The sequence below is a fragment of the Sceloporus undulatus genome, chromosome 3, assembly GCF_019175285.1.
Source record: "Sceloporus undulatus isolate JIND9_A2432 ecotype Alabama chromosome 3, SceUnd_v1.1, whole genome shotgun sequence".
Lineage (NCBI taxonomy): Eukaryota > Metazoa > Chordata > Lepidosauria > Squamata > Phrynosomatidae > Sceloporus > Sceloporus undulatus.
Genome location: NC_056524.1, coordinates 17866876 through 17883383, shown reverse-complemented (window position 1 = coordinate 17883383; position 16508 = coordinate 17866876). Strand labels below are relative to the sequence as shown.

Genomic DNA, 16508 nt, shown 5'->3' with positions numbered 1-16508 from the left:
AGCCATGTTGGTCTGGAAAACCAGTATGCAACAGGATCTTGTAAACTAACTGAAAGAGAGAAGTTGGTATCATGAGCTTTCATAGACTTGAGCCTCCTTCCTCAGATGTACAGGGTAGAGTGGAAAGTCCAGGGACAGACATATATATTAGTCTCTGTGTAGGAATGTCCATAGGAATGCAAAACTGTGGATGTGGAGATGAGGTGACAAGTTCAGTTTTAATGATGGTTGTTGGGGGAAAGGCAGGAGGATGTTGCCTAAAGCCAAAATGAGTGGATAACCATATGAATAAATACAGGGATGTAGTGTGGGAACGAAAAAATCAGATATGATGAACTGGCCAGGAGAGTCCCCCATGAGATGGTAGGGTTAACTAGTATTATATTATATGCAGTGTGGGAAATAATGGTTTCCTAGTACACTGCACACATTACGAAAAGGTGCTAGAAGATGGTGAGATATGTGGAAGGAGATGAAAAGATTCAACAAATGTGGAGAGAAACACCACAGAGTAAGAAAGGGCATGAGAGAAGAAAGGAGAAGCACAGAGCAAAGGGACCAACAGGCTTTGTAATCCAGGTACAACTGGTATACAATGAATGTGTACCAGGGGAAAGAGAGAAGGACCAGCAGTGATTTTGCAAGAGCAAAGAGTGAGAGCATTAGAGTGAATGTGGAGATAATGTTTTTTTAACTGGTGCAAAGCCAGGCACTTTCTCTTAGAACTCTTCTAAATAAATACCCTAGAAAGCAACAAGGAATACACAGACATCTGTATCCATAGATTCTGCATTCATAGAATCAGCAATCAACAGCTTGAAAATATTTTTGAAAATAAATTCCATAAAGCAAAGCTTGATTTTGCCATTTTATATAAAGGATACCATTTTACTACCCCACTGTATATAATGGGACTTGAGTATCCACAGATGTTGGTATCCATGGGAGGGTCCTGGAACCAATCCCCAGCAACTACAAAAGGCCCATTGTATACACATTCAAAATGGCACCATGTGCCTTTGATAACCGGGTTAGAGAAGATGTCCATCATAACACATTTTTGTATGTGAGAGGTGTTTGTATTCTTAAAAGAGAAAACATAAATGAACAGTGTATGTACAGTATATATACCCCCCGCCCCATCTCCATGCCACCATTCTCTGAAGATGGCAGCCATAGATGCAGGCGAAATATCAGAAATGAATTCTTCCAGAGCGTGGCCACGAGCCTGAAAACCCCACAAAAAACTATGGATGCCAGCTGTGAAAGCCTTTGACTTCACATAAACGAGCAATTGTCAGCACTAGATAATTTATACAAACATTGAAATACAAACCAATTCACTTTCACTCCCTGAGGTTGGTTTTCACTGTATGCAGAGAAGCTTGAATTTGTCTGGGGGGGAAAGAAAAGAAAAGAAAGTAGCCTACAATTTACTTGAACCAGATGCATTAATTTATTTCCTGGAACATAACAATATAATTACTGATACAAGGTAGCAGCTACTGCTATGTAACAATGGCATAAGAAGGCACTCTGGTATTATGTAAAGATCTTTTTATTCTCCTCCTTCCCTCCTTCTCCCTTTGTGTACCTCTGGTTCTTAAGGAATAATGAAAGCAGAAAATAGACATAGAGGTGAGCTGAGCATACACAAAATTGGCATGTCAGAGTAGATATAGAAATACATGGTGTTTCTAGTACTCATCTTCCTAAGAGTTAATGCATTGACAAGCTGATGCCTTGATAGTGGGAGAGACTTGGAAAGGTACAATTTACTGGGAGATTCCACTGGCATATTGTTTTCTGCATCTTCTTTACAATCATAAAGGCTGCCTCTTCCCTATAGCTGTGTTTTTTATATGTCATATTGACTGAGCACACAATACTGCCAAGGATCTATTTTTGAGCCTGAAGAGTGAAGTGGGCTGAAGTCAACTCCCAAGTCAACCAGAAATGATTGTTTGTTCCATGTGGTTTTGCTTTCCTTACTTGGTTAATGCTGTTGCAAAATCGGAAAAGCTTCCACTCAATGGAAGCTTAGGAGCATCCTTCGAATTCTCCAGTAACTCTACTTTCTTTTCTTGGACAAACTATACGCTTGCAGATTGGATGAGTTTTCTGGATGAAAAAAGATATGGGATAGGCTCCCAAAAACGTATCGTAAAAACACTTCTCATTGTGGCATACTCCTTCATCATAGTGTTCTCTCTTTTTGGCAATGTCTTGGTGTGCCATGTCATGATCAAAAACAAGCGGATGCAGTTTGCCACCAGCCTATTCATTCTGAATCTTGCTGTCGCAGACCTAATGATCACCTTCCTCAACACTCCCTTTACTCTGGTAAGAACTTTGGATGAATGCCCTTTTCTGAGATGAGCAAGTAAACAATACCTGTATGTAATTGGATCTATTATTTAGCTTCTTTTGTGGGGGGGGGGAATACGACTCTTTCAAGGTTGCCTGCTAAAATAGTTATTTTCATAAATATTGGTTCATTTTTCAATTTGTAAGAGAGCAAAGTAGCAGTTTTCAATTTTCATGTTATCAATAGGGATGGGATACAGGCTCCATATTCATTTATTTTAGAGGCACTAGGAAGTTCTGGTATTTCCTGCTGTTTATGCTGTTGATAAACCTTTTATGGTGTCAAGTGCTGTCGGACGTTCTTGTCACCAGAGTACTGTGAACGTTTAGGTACAGTCTATCAGTAATGTTTTCCTTTTTCAACATGACTGTGCAGAAGTGCCTAAGATAATATGTGCAAGGCACTTTCAGTCAATTCATCATGAGTACACAGTATTGTATTGGGATTCATTAGCAGATACGTAGTTCCCTAATTTGGAAGAAAACCATTTTAATAAATTGGAAGCTCCCACTCTTCATGAACAGCTTCTAATTGCTGAATTAGTTATCATGCACTTAATGCAGTTTCACATTGCTTGGTCAAGTTGCTTTTATTGGCAGGCTCTTTGTCATATCATAAGCTGCACTTCAGCGGCACTGTCGCAAATTTCTGTCATACCAGGGAGTCAAATGGATTCATCTTGTTCAACTGGTGGCAGTATTGAAATAAAAGTTCAATTCAAATGGTGGCAGGGATGAAATAAAAATTCAGTTTGGTTTTGGGACACATTCAATTAAACTCCATCTGTTATGTTTGCAACTAGAAAGTCAGATGAAAACCAAACCAAATAGAAATGTCTATCATAATTGCATGGAAGTCTTTATTCAATTCAAATCAGTTCAATTCCAACTCATCTTCTCACTCTTTTATTAATTGACTAATGATGATAATTAGTATTAGTACAATATATAGTACTTTATATAGCTGTATATAGAGTGTTCCAAGTGCCTCGGATTTATTACTATAATTTCCCCAAATCTTGTAAAGTCAGTGAATATTATTATATCTTTTCTAAATGGAGGTCTGGCTGCTAGAGAATAGCTTGTTCTGCTGTTGCTAACACTGCAAAGAACAAGTAAAACAAAGTAAATTTTAATGAGTTTTATGGCAGATTGAAAAACAAAAATCTACTTGGATTGGCAGTAAAACTAACTCCTACCAAAGCCACCCCCTCCAATTTTTATTAAAACCAAAATTGCACACCTGTTGTGACTGAATCACTATGCAGAGAGGTCTTGTAGTACCTTTGAGACTAACTGAAAGAAACAAGTTGGCAGCATGAGCTTTCCTAGACTTCAGCCTACTTCCTCAGATGCATTTGGACATTCTTGTGACTGAAGAAAGTTAAATCTGTTCTGTTCTTAGGTTCGCTTTGTGAACAGCACGTGGGTATTTGGGAAAGCAATGTGCCACATCAGTAGGTTTGCACAGTACTGTTCTCTCCATGTCTCTGCCTTGACCCTGACAGTGATTGCTGTGGACAGACGCCAGGTGAGAACTTTCTTATATTGTGAACGGCAATGTTTGAATGTGAAAGGAGGACTGAGGCAAGCCTGGTTGGTAGCACCCAACACAGCTCAGAGAATGTTGTGAAAGACCTACGGGCAGAAAGGATACAAAACTGAGGCTTTTCTTTGAGAGAAGTCCAGTGGCATCACAAGGGCTGGCATCACCCGGTGTGGTAACTCATGGTGCCACCCCTGCAGTGACCTTCTCTCATACCACACCATATAGGATCCTTAGTGATTTTTTTTTTGTACTAATGTTATTCATAAATTATAATTCCTGTTTATCACTGAATGAAATGGCAATAGTTGTGACATAAACAACTAGCAAAGTTAAAATTATACCTTTAAATTACAATAGCATACTCACAGCCTAAATGCATTTACAGGTACATAGTTTTGTGCGGTTAATGTCAAAATTTGGTAAGCTGTGATGTTTTTAAGAAAATGTAAAAAGAATTGGAAAAAAATTAAATTTTGAAATTTAAATTTTCTTTAAAAATGCCACACAGACCATTTTTACCCAAAGGCAGTTGTTTGGAAAGCAGGGTATATGCATTTACATATACATAATTGCATGTGGTTAAAGGGAAAATTTGGTAAAATGTTATTTTTTAAAAAAAATTAGAAAATTAATTTTTTTAAATTAAATTTTGCAATTTTAATTTTTTTAAAAAAAGAAACAAAAACCTGGAGCCTCTCCTCTCCATCTCAAAGGATGACATTTAAGGTCTCTTCCAGCTATTCTATGGTTCAGTATGCCTCTGAATACCAGTTGCGGAGGACCATGAGCAGGAGAGGGCTATTGGGCTCATGCTTTGCTTATGAGCTTCCCATGAAGCATTTGGTTGCCCATTGGGAGGGACAAGAAATTGGATCAAATGTATCTTTGCCAGACGTTCCCTTTTTAACCAAAAAATTCAGGATCCCCTAGAGCTAACCATGGTGCTCTGAGGGATATTAAAATTGCTTTTCAAAAAGAGAAACATTTCCAGATTCTAGTCTTTGGGCGTAGCCATACTGAAGAATTAAAGAAGTTTGACACCACTGACTGCCTGGCTATATCCTGGCAAGGGATTTGTAGTTTGGTGAAGCAAACTGACAGACCAGGCTGAATTCCTCACTAAACTATAAAATCCAGGATTCTGTCATGGTCGGTAAAGTAATGTCAAACAACTCCTTAATTCTACAGCGTGGTTACACCCTTTGATGCTCTTATCATTTCTGTCAAATGGTTTGTGATGCTTTTCTTTGTATGCTATATAAGAAGGAAACAGTTTAAAAAGCAGGATCGGTAAAAGTATGGTTGAAACACGAGATATTGTTCAAGAGATGTTTCTCATCTTTCACATTTCTATGGACTATTCCATGTGAGTCAGAACTCCTGTACAGGAATTGTTTGCCAGCAGGGAGTTTTTATGAATGCCAGGTTTAGTTTGTACAGTCAGGCAGTTAGTGGTGTCAAATTGCCTGCAGGCAGGGAGTCTATATGAGTGCCGTGTCTGGTTTGTATGTCTGGGATGGGTAGTCTGATCCTCCAGATGCTTTCACCAGCACTTCACATCAGCAGTATCCAACATGGATAACCTTAAAAGATTGTAAGGAGGGCTGAAGTTCAAAACATCTGGGCCAAAGCTCTCCCAACCTTATTGCATGTGACTGATGCAGACAGTATTGTTTTCACTGTAAGTACAGGAAGCTGCCACCAATTATGGCTTCTTTCCACTTATGTGGTGTTCTTAACACATGCATGCAATGTATGGGACAATATACTGGTGGGACTCATACTATTTCTGACATGGAAAGTTATCATCACAACTGATAGCCACAAGGTTACCCAACGGCTCTTTACTTCTCCTTCTCTTCCACTGATAAGGAACAGCAGGAGGAAGGACTAGAGCCATAGCGGGAGGTATGGAGCTATGCATGCAAACTTGTTGTGGTGTACCTTCCAGTCGTTTCCAACTTATGACGACCCTAAGGCAAATCTATCATGTGGTTTTCTTGTCAAGCATTGTTCAGAGGAGGTTTGTCATTGCCTTCCCCCGAGGCTGAGAGAGTGTGACTTGCCCAAAGTCACCCTGTGGGTTTCATGGCCATGCTGGGACTTGAACCCTGGTCTCTAGAGTTGTATTCCAGCACTCAAACCACCATGCTGCGCTGGCATCCTGCATGCAGACTACTTATCCCTATGTTGTAACCTTCAGATGTAGTGTAGTGTGCATCATATATTTCATTTGAGCCAAATTCAGCCCTGTTGGGAGGACAGCCATTAAAAAAATGAAAGTCCCACTAGGTCTAGTCCACGTTTTTCTCTTCCTCCTCCTTCCATATCCATTTCGTTATAAAATATTGTAGTGATTGTTCTCTGGTGCCTTAATGATTAAACAGATTAATATTTGGATTATGTATATTTATAGATATTAATATATAGATGAACTGATGTGAAGCTTATCCCCATTAAAACTATGCCACAAAAGGCTCACAGTTGTATTTTTAAAAATAAAATAGTTTTACAGTACCTGTTTTGTTTTTGTATTACGTAATTGCATTGATGTGCCTGGCAAATAGGTCATTCTGCATCCTTTGAAGCCTCGGATTTCTGCCACAAAAGCTCTCGCTTGTATTTGCGTCATATGGTTATTAGCCGCTTGCTTCTCTCTTCCACATGCCATCTACCAGAAACTGTTCAGGTTTGAATATAGGTAAGACTGATTTCTTTATTTTTTAATAGAATATTTTTTGATATCCACGTCCTTACTTGTTATAGCATCAGTCAGACTCTATTGTGCAGTTCTGGCTCAGTGGGCAGTATATTGGACTTCAATTGGCAATGCCTGGTTTCAACTCCCACACCACCTAAAGACTTAGACACATCGTTGTGATGCTGCACAATTTGTAAAAACGATTTGTTTTTCTGTGTTATAATATTAGATGGGATGCTCATATGGTACATGTAGAAAACCCTATGATAGGTTTCACCTTAGGGTTGCCATAAGTTGGAAACAACATGAAGGCATACAACAACAACAACAACAACAAATAGTAAATGGGTGCAGATTAAATGACAGATACAAGAGGTATTTCCCATTGTGAATCCCATTGTGAGAGAAAGACGGGATATAAATCCTTGACATAAATTTTAAAAAATGGCCACCAATTTGGACAGATGTATGTGGTTGTTTAGCATTTTGATTTATATCCTCCCCATCTCTCAAAACTGGGATTCAGCTTTGGTCATGATATACACTGGAAAGGTAAAGATAAAAACACAAAAAAATAAAATATTCAGTTATGACTAAATTACCAATAAGATGTCTACAAAACATGAATGAATTTCATGCTTAGACTTGGGTCTCTTTCCAAGACATGTTATTATGTGTGTGCGTATGTGTGTGTGTGTAAATATTCCAAAATCCATAAATAAATAAATATCCAAACTCCAAATACACTTGTGATCCCAAGCATTTTGGATTGGAAGACTCAACCTGTATACATTTAAATAAATTTGAATTTTAAAACATAAAATAAAAGCACATCAATAAAATATGGCTTTTAAAGATGTTTGGATGAATTCATGGAGAATGAGAATATCAACAGCTACTAATCATAGTTATTTACTATTCCTAGGCTGCATCCATGCTGCAGCAATAATTCACTTTAACACCACTTTAACTGCCATGGCCCATTGCTATCAAATTCTGGGAATTGTAGTTTGTTGTGGCACCAGAGCTCTCTGGCAGAGAAGGCTAAATATCTCACAAAACTACAAACCCCAAAATTCTGTAGCATTGAGTCATGGTAGTTAAAGTGGTGTCAAACTGGATTAATTCTGCAGTGCAGATGCAGCCTAAGTCTAAGTCTAAGAAGCAGTACAGCCTGAGTCTGCCTTATCTGAAATGCTTGGGACCAGAAGCGGCATTAAACAGCATTTTAAAAAGTCACTATTTCTTCTGGACTTTTCAAAAAAGACACAAGAAAGGGAGAGAGAAGGATTTTTTTTCATATTTTAAGAAAGAGACGGGATGCGACTTGTGAATAAGCAAGTATAATCAAGACAAAAGGAACTGGAATCTCTCAAGACTTTCACAGACTCCCCCCCCCCCATCATCTGAAGATGTCCCTAGATATATCATTCTCTGAGAGCCTTACTGCATTGAAAACAAATGTGATAGGCAATGTAGAGGAGTACATTTGTCTATCTGTCTCCATGTGACATGGAAGCACTTTTGTTCTCTACCAGTTGCAAAAGCGTGGGAAAGGATAATAAAAGTGTCCCTTTTGCCAAGCTGGAAAAATCCATGTGGCACAAGGGACATTTTTTCCAACCTCTTCCATGCTTTTATGACTGGAAGAGAAAAAAATGCTTTGAGGTCACGTGGTGACAGACATATAAATATGCTTCTCTCTGTGAAGCTGAAGGCTTTCATGGTCAGCATCTGAAGATGCCAGCCACAGATGCTGGTGAAACGTCAGGAATAAACTTTTCTAGAACATGGCCACATAGCCTGGAAAACCCACAACAATTGATGCTTTTCTCAATTTGCTGGTTGGGTTTGTTTTTAATGAAATAAGGCTCTGAATGTGGTAACTAAGTAATAATCTTCTCCTTCTCCTTGTTTTGGTCCTGCCTTTCACTTCCAGCAAAGAAATTACCCGATACTTGTGTCTTTCTGATTTTCCTGAGCCAGCCGATTTATTCTGGAAATACCTAGATTTGGCAACATTCATTCTCCTCTACATTCTGCCTCTTCTCATTACCTCTGTCACCTATCTGACCATTGCCAAGAAACTCTGGTTCTGCACTGCCATTGGGGTTGTGACAGCAGAGCAGTTCTGTGCCCTTCAGAGGAAGAAGAAGATGACTATTAAGATGCTACTCCTGGTGGTGGTGATCTTTGCCATCTGTTGGTTCCCTTTGAACTGCTACATCATCCTTCTCTCCAGCCAAGTCATCCACACCAACAATGGCCTCTATTTTGCTTTCCATTGGCTTGCCATGAGCAGCACCTGTTATAACCCATTTATTTATTGCTGGCTTAATGAGAATTTCAGGGCAGAATTGAAGGCCTTTCTCAATGTATGTCGAAAAACCACTGGCCCAAGAGAGCAAAGACTTCAGCCTTCTACAGTTCCATTCTACAGAGAAACCTGGCTACAGGATGATGACTTCAAAAGAGCACAGAATTCTCTTGGCCTTCCAATGGCCTCTGGTTTTCATTTCGGAAAAACTAATCTACTTTCCGTTGAGCCTACAGTTGCTGTGAGCTGAATGATGTGGCAAGGAGGTCAATTCTGCACATGCGGATCATCTTTCAGGTCCCAACGAATGAGTGATTGAGAATGAAATTTTGCTTCTCCATTTGTATGTGGCTTGGCTCACTAGACTGAGTCTTTTGAAGCAGCCCATGTGCTCCTCTGTTGTGTTTCTGTAGTATCAGTTGTGCAGACCCCCCCAAAACAAGGCAATTTGTCTCTGTATCCGCTATGAATTATTGATCTGGCCCAGTTGGGGGAGGGTGGCAGCTAAGGAAGGTGTGCTTGCTGGTTGAGTTCAGAAAAAGAGGGAGAGATGGAGGTGGAGAGATGCTGTAATTGCCAGGGCTAAGAAGTAGGTCGTTTTTACCTTGAAGAAGGTAGTGGTATTTCAGTCCTGTACACTGTATATAGGAGGGAACAGAACGATACATTCTTTGTAGTGTCATTTCTGTATTGCATATGCATCTATTTTGTATTTTTATTTAGGGCTTTAAAATTGCACCCAAAATGTTACAATACTACTGTGCAACACAGACGGAAGAGTCCTACACTGACACCTCATTGGATGCATGGAACTTTTGGGACAGTGCATATGTGTCAAATGGAATATACAATTGGTTGTCTTGTTCTTAAGTATATATATTGACATTTAAAGTGCAATTGTGTTTGCAATACTCAATTATTTTTGGCCCCATAGAACCTGAGGTTAGTTTGGTGACATCTTTGTGCTAGTTCCAAAGTGTTGTAATGGAGCCTTTTGTAAATTAAATTTTAAAATACCAACACAAACAGCTTGTGTACAGTATATACATTGTTATCTCAACCTATCTTTCTCCACCTCTATCCCTTCCATCCTATAAAAGTTCTTGTGTTATACATGATTATTACAGACTTCTTCTTTCTTGTTGTCTTGATTTCCTTCTCTTATCTCTGTATCTTTTATATGACTTATATTATTTCAAAGAATGTGAACGTCATATTTAGACGTTGTCACAAACTAATTCTTACCATATTAATCAATAAATTAAATTAAATATAGATATTCCCAAATTTGTTGAAGCTCGGTGTTGTTTTACCCGTTACCAACTTCCAGCTACAACCTTATAGATTATCCTCCTTCTCATTATTAACATATATTTTTATTACTACTCATCCATCACTTATTGCCAGAGCCTTTTAAACTAATGGTTAATAAAACAAATTTTATGTTAGTGTTTTGTTTGTATTGATATAATTCTCCTTTTCTAAAAATGATTTATCTTGCATTAGAAATTCTTTAGCTTATAACTGAAACTTTAAAACCACTGGTAATCTTCCTTTTGCAAAGACAATTGATGTTTATACTGTATCTAGGCAAGTTTCCTCTTCTCTTGCTAATTTGCCAGCTCAAATTAGTGAGATGATTTGCCTTGCTTGCCACAGCAAGGATTGTTTGTTCATGCGGTCTTGTGGATCAGATGCATTCCCCTTTGTGTGCAACACTTGTGGCACTTTGTGTACTTATGTATGCAACAGAGTGCAAATATAGATGAATTGATGTTCTCTGTAATTTGGTGTGTAATTCTTGGAACCATTGATTTGTTCATAACTTTGTATTCTGCACAACTTTTAAAAATGGATCTTTCCCTTGCACACATCTCATTGCAATGAGGTGAAACAGACTTGCACAGTTAGGACGATGCACGCCCCCAACACCACTCCCAAGCTGGTGTCATGCCGCCCGGCTGCCCACCTGCCCACCCACCTGCCCAATGTTGCAGTGCTCCAGTGGCATGGTGTTTATAGCAGGAGTGCTAAAAGCTGTGGCCATGGTGGAAAAGCTGTTGCTTGCTTTTGCTCCAAAAAAAAAAAAAGCCAGATTGGGGCCACAGCATGCGGTTGCCACGGCCCCGATCTGGCACTCAAAGGGGCAGCATCAAGCCACCGCTAGATGGCTATCTGGTTTGGCCCTATATTTCACATGACCAATGGAAAAAATACATATGTACATTGGAGGATGAGAATCAGAAGTGAAGTGTAAGAAGGAAAGAAGAGAAGAAAGAAGTGCAACGGTACCTTTCAATCAGATTGGAAGTGATGTGTGAGTGCTGTCATTAAACTTCCTGAATGATGGAGAAAATCCAGAGTGACAGAGTGCAAAGATCCAAAATTTAATCTCTGACATTTTAGGTAACAAGATTCCTAGTAACTGTTGATGGGAAAAGGCCTCTGCTTGAGATGGTTTTCAGATCCCTGGAACTATGAAGATTATCAAATGGGGGGGGGGGGGGGGAGTTGGGAGTAAAAGGCATAATCCCAGCAAAGTCACACAATCATGCTGAAGATTTTCAGACACATTGTGCTTATCCAGGACTTAAACCATGAAGATCCAAGAATGCTCCAGCAACAAACCATTCACAGGGAAGTCCCAGGACAGAGAACTGTCAGGAAAAAAACAGTCTCTGAAAGGGGATTTTCAACTGCATGCCATTTCTTCTCTCCTTTCCTCCCATTTAAAACAGAATTATACATTGTGCTAAAGAAGAGAAGAAAGAGCAAATACCAGGCAGCAGGAAGGAATTCTCATTCTTCCTCATGTGTGTGTGTGTGTGTGTGTAAACACACATTTTATGTATATCTACACACACATCGATCTACTTGGAGCAAAATGCACCTGAGGAAGTAGACTTAAGTTTTCGAAAGCTCATGCTGTCAATTTCTTTCTTTCAGTTAGTCTCAAGAGTGATAAAAGATCTCTTTATGTGCTGATTTTGCAGGCTAAAATGGCTATATCTTTGAGTTCTACTTGGAGTTCAACATATATTAATCAATATTTCTTTACAATACCACACTACATTGTTATAGTGCTATCACTCCACTTTTATAGCTATAGCTGCTTCCCGTGGAATTCTGGGGTTTGTAGTTTAGTGAGGCCTAAGAGCTCTCTGGGTGATAATTCTAAGCCCCTTCCTAAACTGCAAATCCCAGGATTCCACAGGAGGCAGCCATAGCAGTTAAAATGGATAGTAATACTATAACAGTTGTGGTTTACTATTTTCAACAAGAAAACTGCTTTGTTCTACACAGAAGAATAATGTACTATATTATTTGATTATTTAAATGGAAGAGTGAGTCCAGTGGGTTTTGTGTTCTTTGCTTGCATTTAACATGCCGTATATGACTCTGACAACATGTTGGTATTATCATCACTTTTAATTTAATTCAAGTGCTGCTGAAATTGCGCAGACTGGGTTGTTGGTACCTTAGTCAAGAGGCTAAAGGGGAGCACTTCCATCTAGTCATCATACTGAAGCTATTCATGCTTTGTGTAAAAGCTGGGCATATTTTCGTGCTCCAGTCAAATGTTCACGCCTGCCTTTATGTCACTGAACATCCCAGATGGCTTTGTAAGATAACTTAATGTGTTCCGCATGAAAGAATGAGTGGTTACATGGGCCAATTCTGATTGTTCAAGTTGCCTGCTTAATGGCCAGAGTGTAATTTTGAAAACTCATGTATATATACAGTACCTTGTACAATACTTGGCTCTTATATAAAGCGTGATGGAAAGTTCAAGGTTTTGTTGAAATCCAAAATATAAAATCCTATTTACTCATCCACTCCATGTCTTTATTGTTCAGTCACAGCATGTGGGATGGTTCACAATTAATAGCAAATAGCAACACAAGTACATTTCTATACCACCTACAGATGTACTAAGTGGTTTATAAAGTGTAAATTAATTGCCCTCAAGAAGCTGGGTATTCGTTTTAGTGACCTATGGAAGGATGGCAGCCTGAGTCAACCTGAAGCCCCTGGTTGGTATTGAACTCACAACCTTGTGGTTTGTGAGTGAGTGGCCACTGAGTTTCGGTGGAGAAATGACAGGGTGTGTATGTGTTGTTTGCACCTTTCTTCTGCTTTCTCACAGACATAATTTCTTCCAAGTGGTGGAAAGGTTAGTGACATTTCTCTATAGCTTTTTTTTCTTAAAGAGAGCAGCTATCATAAGAAATAACTTGCCAAAACCAGGCAACAACAAAGAGCAACAACATACATTTTTACCACTTGATGACAGCAACATTTTGTTCCAATGTGTGCCAAAAAGAAAAAAAGGTTGCTGTCATCAGTGAGAGGCAGCATGGTGTAGTGGTTTGAATGTTGGAATAGAATTATGTTGACCAGAGTCCAAATTCCCACTCAACTCATAATGGAGGACATTTTGGAATCTCTCCTGGACAGAAGACTGGAATGTAGGACATGTCCTGGAAAAGGAGGGCGTCTGGTCACCCTGTGCTAGGATAGCTCCCCCCCCCTTTGCTTTCTTTCCATGGTTTATTCTGGAAACCATTTAGAACAGAAAGTTTTGAAGGAAAGAGCTTTAAGAGGGTGCAGTACTGTTTTCAATTGTTCAGTTTTGAGCTGTGTTTTAAAGCATTTTTAGTGTAAGATTTAAATCAGCTCTGGATAAAAGGAAAAACTCTATGCAAGTCTCTGGACAGGCAAGAGGCCTTCTAGCTGGCTGTGAAACTTTGCAAAGATTATTCGATTAAATCAGGTGTTGCAATTTGCAAAGCCGCTTTATTTCCAACCAGGAAAATATGGTCTGCCATGTGCGCATGTGTCTTTGACTGACTAGCTGTGATCAACTGTGATTTGTACTTAGTGTATGATGCTTAATGGTATTACCAGACACAAGGCTCTGCTCTTATGTCATTACCAGTGGCCATCCTTGGTTGTACGTTTTGACCTGGAACTCTCAGGACTTGAAATCATCCAGACCTGGCAACACTATTCACACACACATACACATCTGTACATGCTATTTGTTGTTCTGCTTCAGCAAGTGAAATGTTTTGGATCAAGGCTGGTGCCCCTGTACTGAGAATGCAATGTTTTTCTAAAATTTGCTGGCACAGGACAGGAGGGGAGAAATCAGGACGTTTACTCTGTTTGCAGAGCAGCAAAGTTGCCCTTTCATTTTCATTATGCTATGTGTATATGCACCCTTTGACTCTGGGTTACAGCTTTCACTTACCTACTTGAGGAGGAAGTCTGCAAGACACTGTGAATGCTAAAGTGTAAAATAATAAACTGTGCAGGCAGATCCTAGATATGTTTGCTCAAAACATAATGCTCCCATTATGCTTAATGTGGTTTACTTCCAAGGATAGTTGTATATGCTTTCCCTTTATAAAGTCTAGCTCTCAACTAGCTAAAGTTTGAATTTTGTTTTAAGTCAAAAGCAAACCAGCCCAACCCAGCAACCCTGTTCTTAGCTATGAAACTTACCTTAGAAACTAGTTACATTTGGCGTGAAGTAGATCCCAAGGTCTGCATTCACAAGTGTTCTTCTTCTGAGCTTGTTGGAGGGAGGGGTATTTATCTATTACATTATAATGAAAATGGCTTACTAATTTGCATGCATGTCTGAGTGAGTGGTGTTAATCTAGGCAGGTTTTTCCATTGGAGAATGGCTCAGGCACAGATCCCATGAAAGCATATGGGAAATATTAGGTCAGAATTCAGATATACAAGTGGGAACTGCAACAAAATGTAATATATGGAGTGATTCTATTCATTGTTTCAGACTGTTGACCATAGCTTCCATCATGATGCTCCGTTCCATCCCCTCTCCTTCTCCGGATTTTACAACCCTTGCAACTGTCAGCCAATACATCACAACAATGAGCAGAATCTGATGGGTGAAGTTCTCAGTATGTTTCAGTAACTTCTGCAAAACACAGAGCCTGCTGATTCTTCAGTCTTCAGGAACAGTGTTGTTTTGGCTAGAGAAAAAAACAGCATAATACACCCTAAGTGCCGGAAACAGAAGAAATGATGATTTCCCTGCGACCATAAAAAGTGACTCATGTTACTTCCCCCCGTATGAAACAGGCATGAGCCTCAAATCAATATGCACCAGGCTTTGAAAGATGAAACCCACGTTCCACAATAATGATCAATAAGAGAGAGCTGAAACAAACACAATGCCCACATTTCAATGTCTGTATAGAAATCAGGAGTGTATCTTTGTTTCTGTAATACTGTGCAACATTTCTTGATGCCCTTATTTAAAATAAAAATCTTTTAGGGTGCATGGGGATGCTGTAAGTCAGGGGTTCCCAACATTTTCAACTTGCAGAGCCCTTTTTAAAACCAATTTCTATGACGGAGCCTCTAAGAGGCCTACTCTATGTCTTACAAGTTTCTAATTTTCTTATTTTGATTCTACTTTTTGTTTCTTATTCTTTAATTTCATTTTTATTTCTTTCGGGTTTTTTTGGAGTGGCTGCGGAGCACCTGGGGAACGCTAAGGGCTCCATGGAGCACAGGTTGGGAACCGCTGCTGTAAGTTATCTGATCTTTCTTGGCCTATAACTCCCATCAGCTATAACAGGCAGAAACAAAGGAGAGGGATCATGGGACCTGCAGTCCTAAAACATCTACAGGGATACATCCCCTGTGCTTTAATACTAGATCAGGGATGGAAAAAGCAAAAGCAAACACCAGAAGGCTTTGTCATTTTTTACAAGGAAAGTCAAAAGCATTGAGGGCCCTTTAGTGTCTAACGAATATACACTTTTCTATACTATATAATTGTGTGTGTGTATGTATAAATAAATGTTATGCAGAGTCATTATTGCTCAATGCAAGGATGTTAGAATCTAACTTAGGGGCAGGTAAAATACAGCCTGTTGGCTGTATAGTGTCTGGTTAACCTATGGAAATATTCTAAGAATGGAATTAAAAGAAGGTTTCAAATTGGAAACAGTAAAAGAACTAGCTGACCCTAAAATTCATTGGCTCACAAGACCCATGAAAGCTGTTTAAAAATGACACAGATGTAGTATCTGACACCACAAAGTATTACCAGTTTCAGTAAATCTAAACAGAATAATTGTGGGAAATGCAGCAAGGCCAAAGGAACCTGATTTCATGCGTGGTGGAATTGTCCCAAGGTTAAAGAAATATTGGGGGGAAATCCACAATCCTATATGTAAAATGTTAAATATTAACTATCAAATGAAACTAGAGATTTACTTACTAAATACGACAACTAAGATTTCAAAAAACAATGAACGTAAATATCAGAAACTGCTTTTATACATGATCACAGCTGCTAGAATTCTGCTGGCCCAAAAATGGAAAACACCAGCTACCAACTATTGAAGGATGGTGTTTAAAGTTAATAGAAATGTTTGAATTTGATAAGTTAATTGCATATGTAAACCATAAATCAATGGAAAGTATTGAGAAGAATTGGGCTTTGGTGTTAGGATACTGTGATAAAGTTTTGAAGACTTAATGGTTTAGAAAACAAAAATGATATTTCTCTTTTCGAAGTGTTGCTGGTA

General features: G+C 39.0%; 1 protein-coding gene across 1 annotated transcript; it reads left to right on the top strand.

Moving 5' to 3' along the window:
• The first annotated feature begins 1956 nt into the window (after positions 1-1956).
• Positions 1957-10337, top strand: GPR83 (G protein-coupled receptor 83). Its single transcript, XM_042457005.1, has 4 exons — positions 1957-2343; positions 3773-3898; positions 6484-6617; positions 8557-10337. Exons 1-4 carry the CDS (start codon positions 1957-1959, stop codon positions 9182-9184), a joined length of 1275 nt encoding a protein of 424 aa, XP_042312939.1. The 3' UTR covers positions 9185-10337.
• The last annotated feature ends 6171 nt before the right edge of the window (positions 10338-16508 follow it).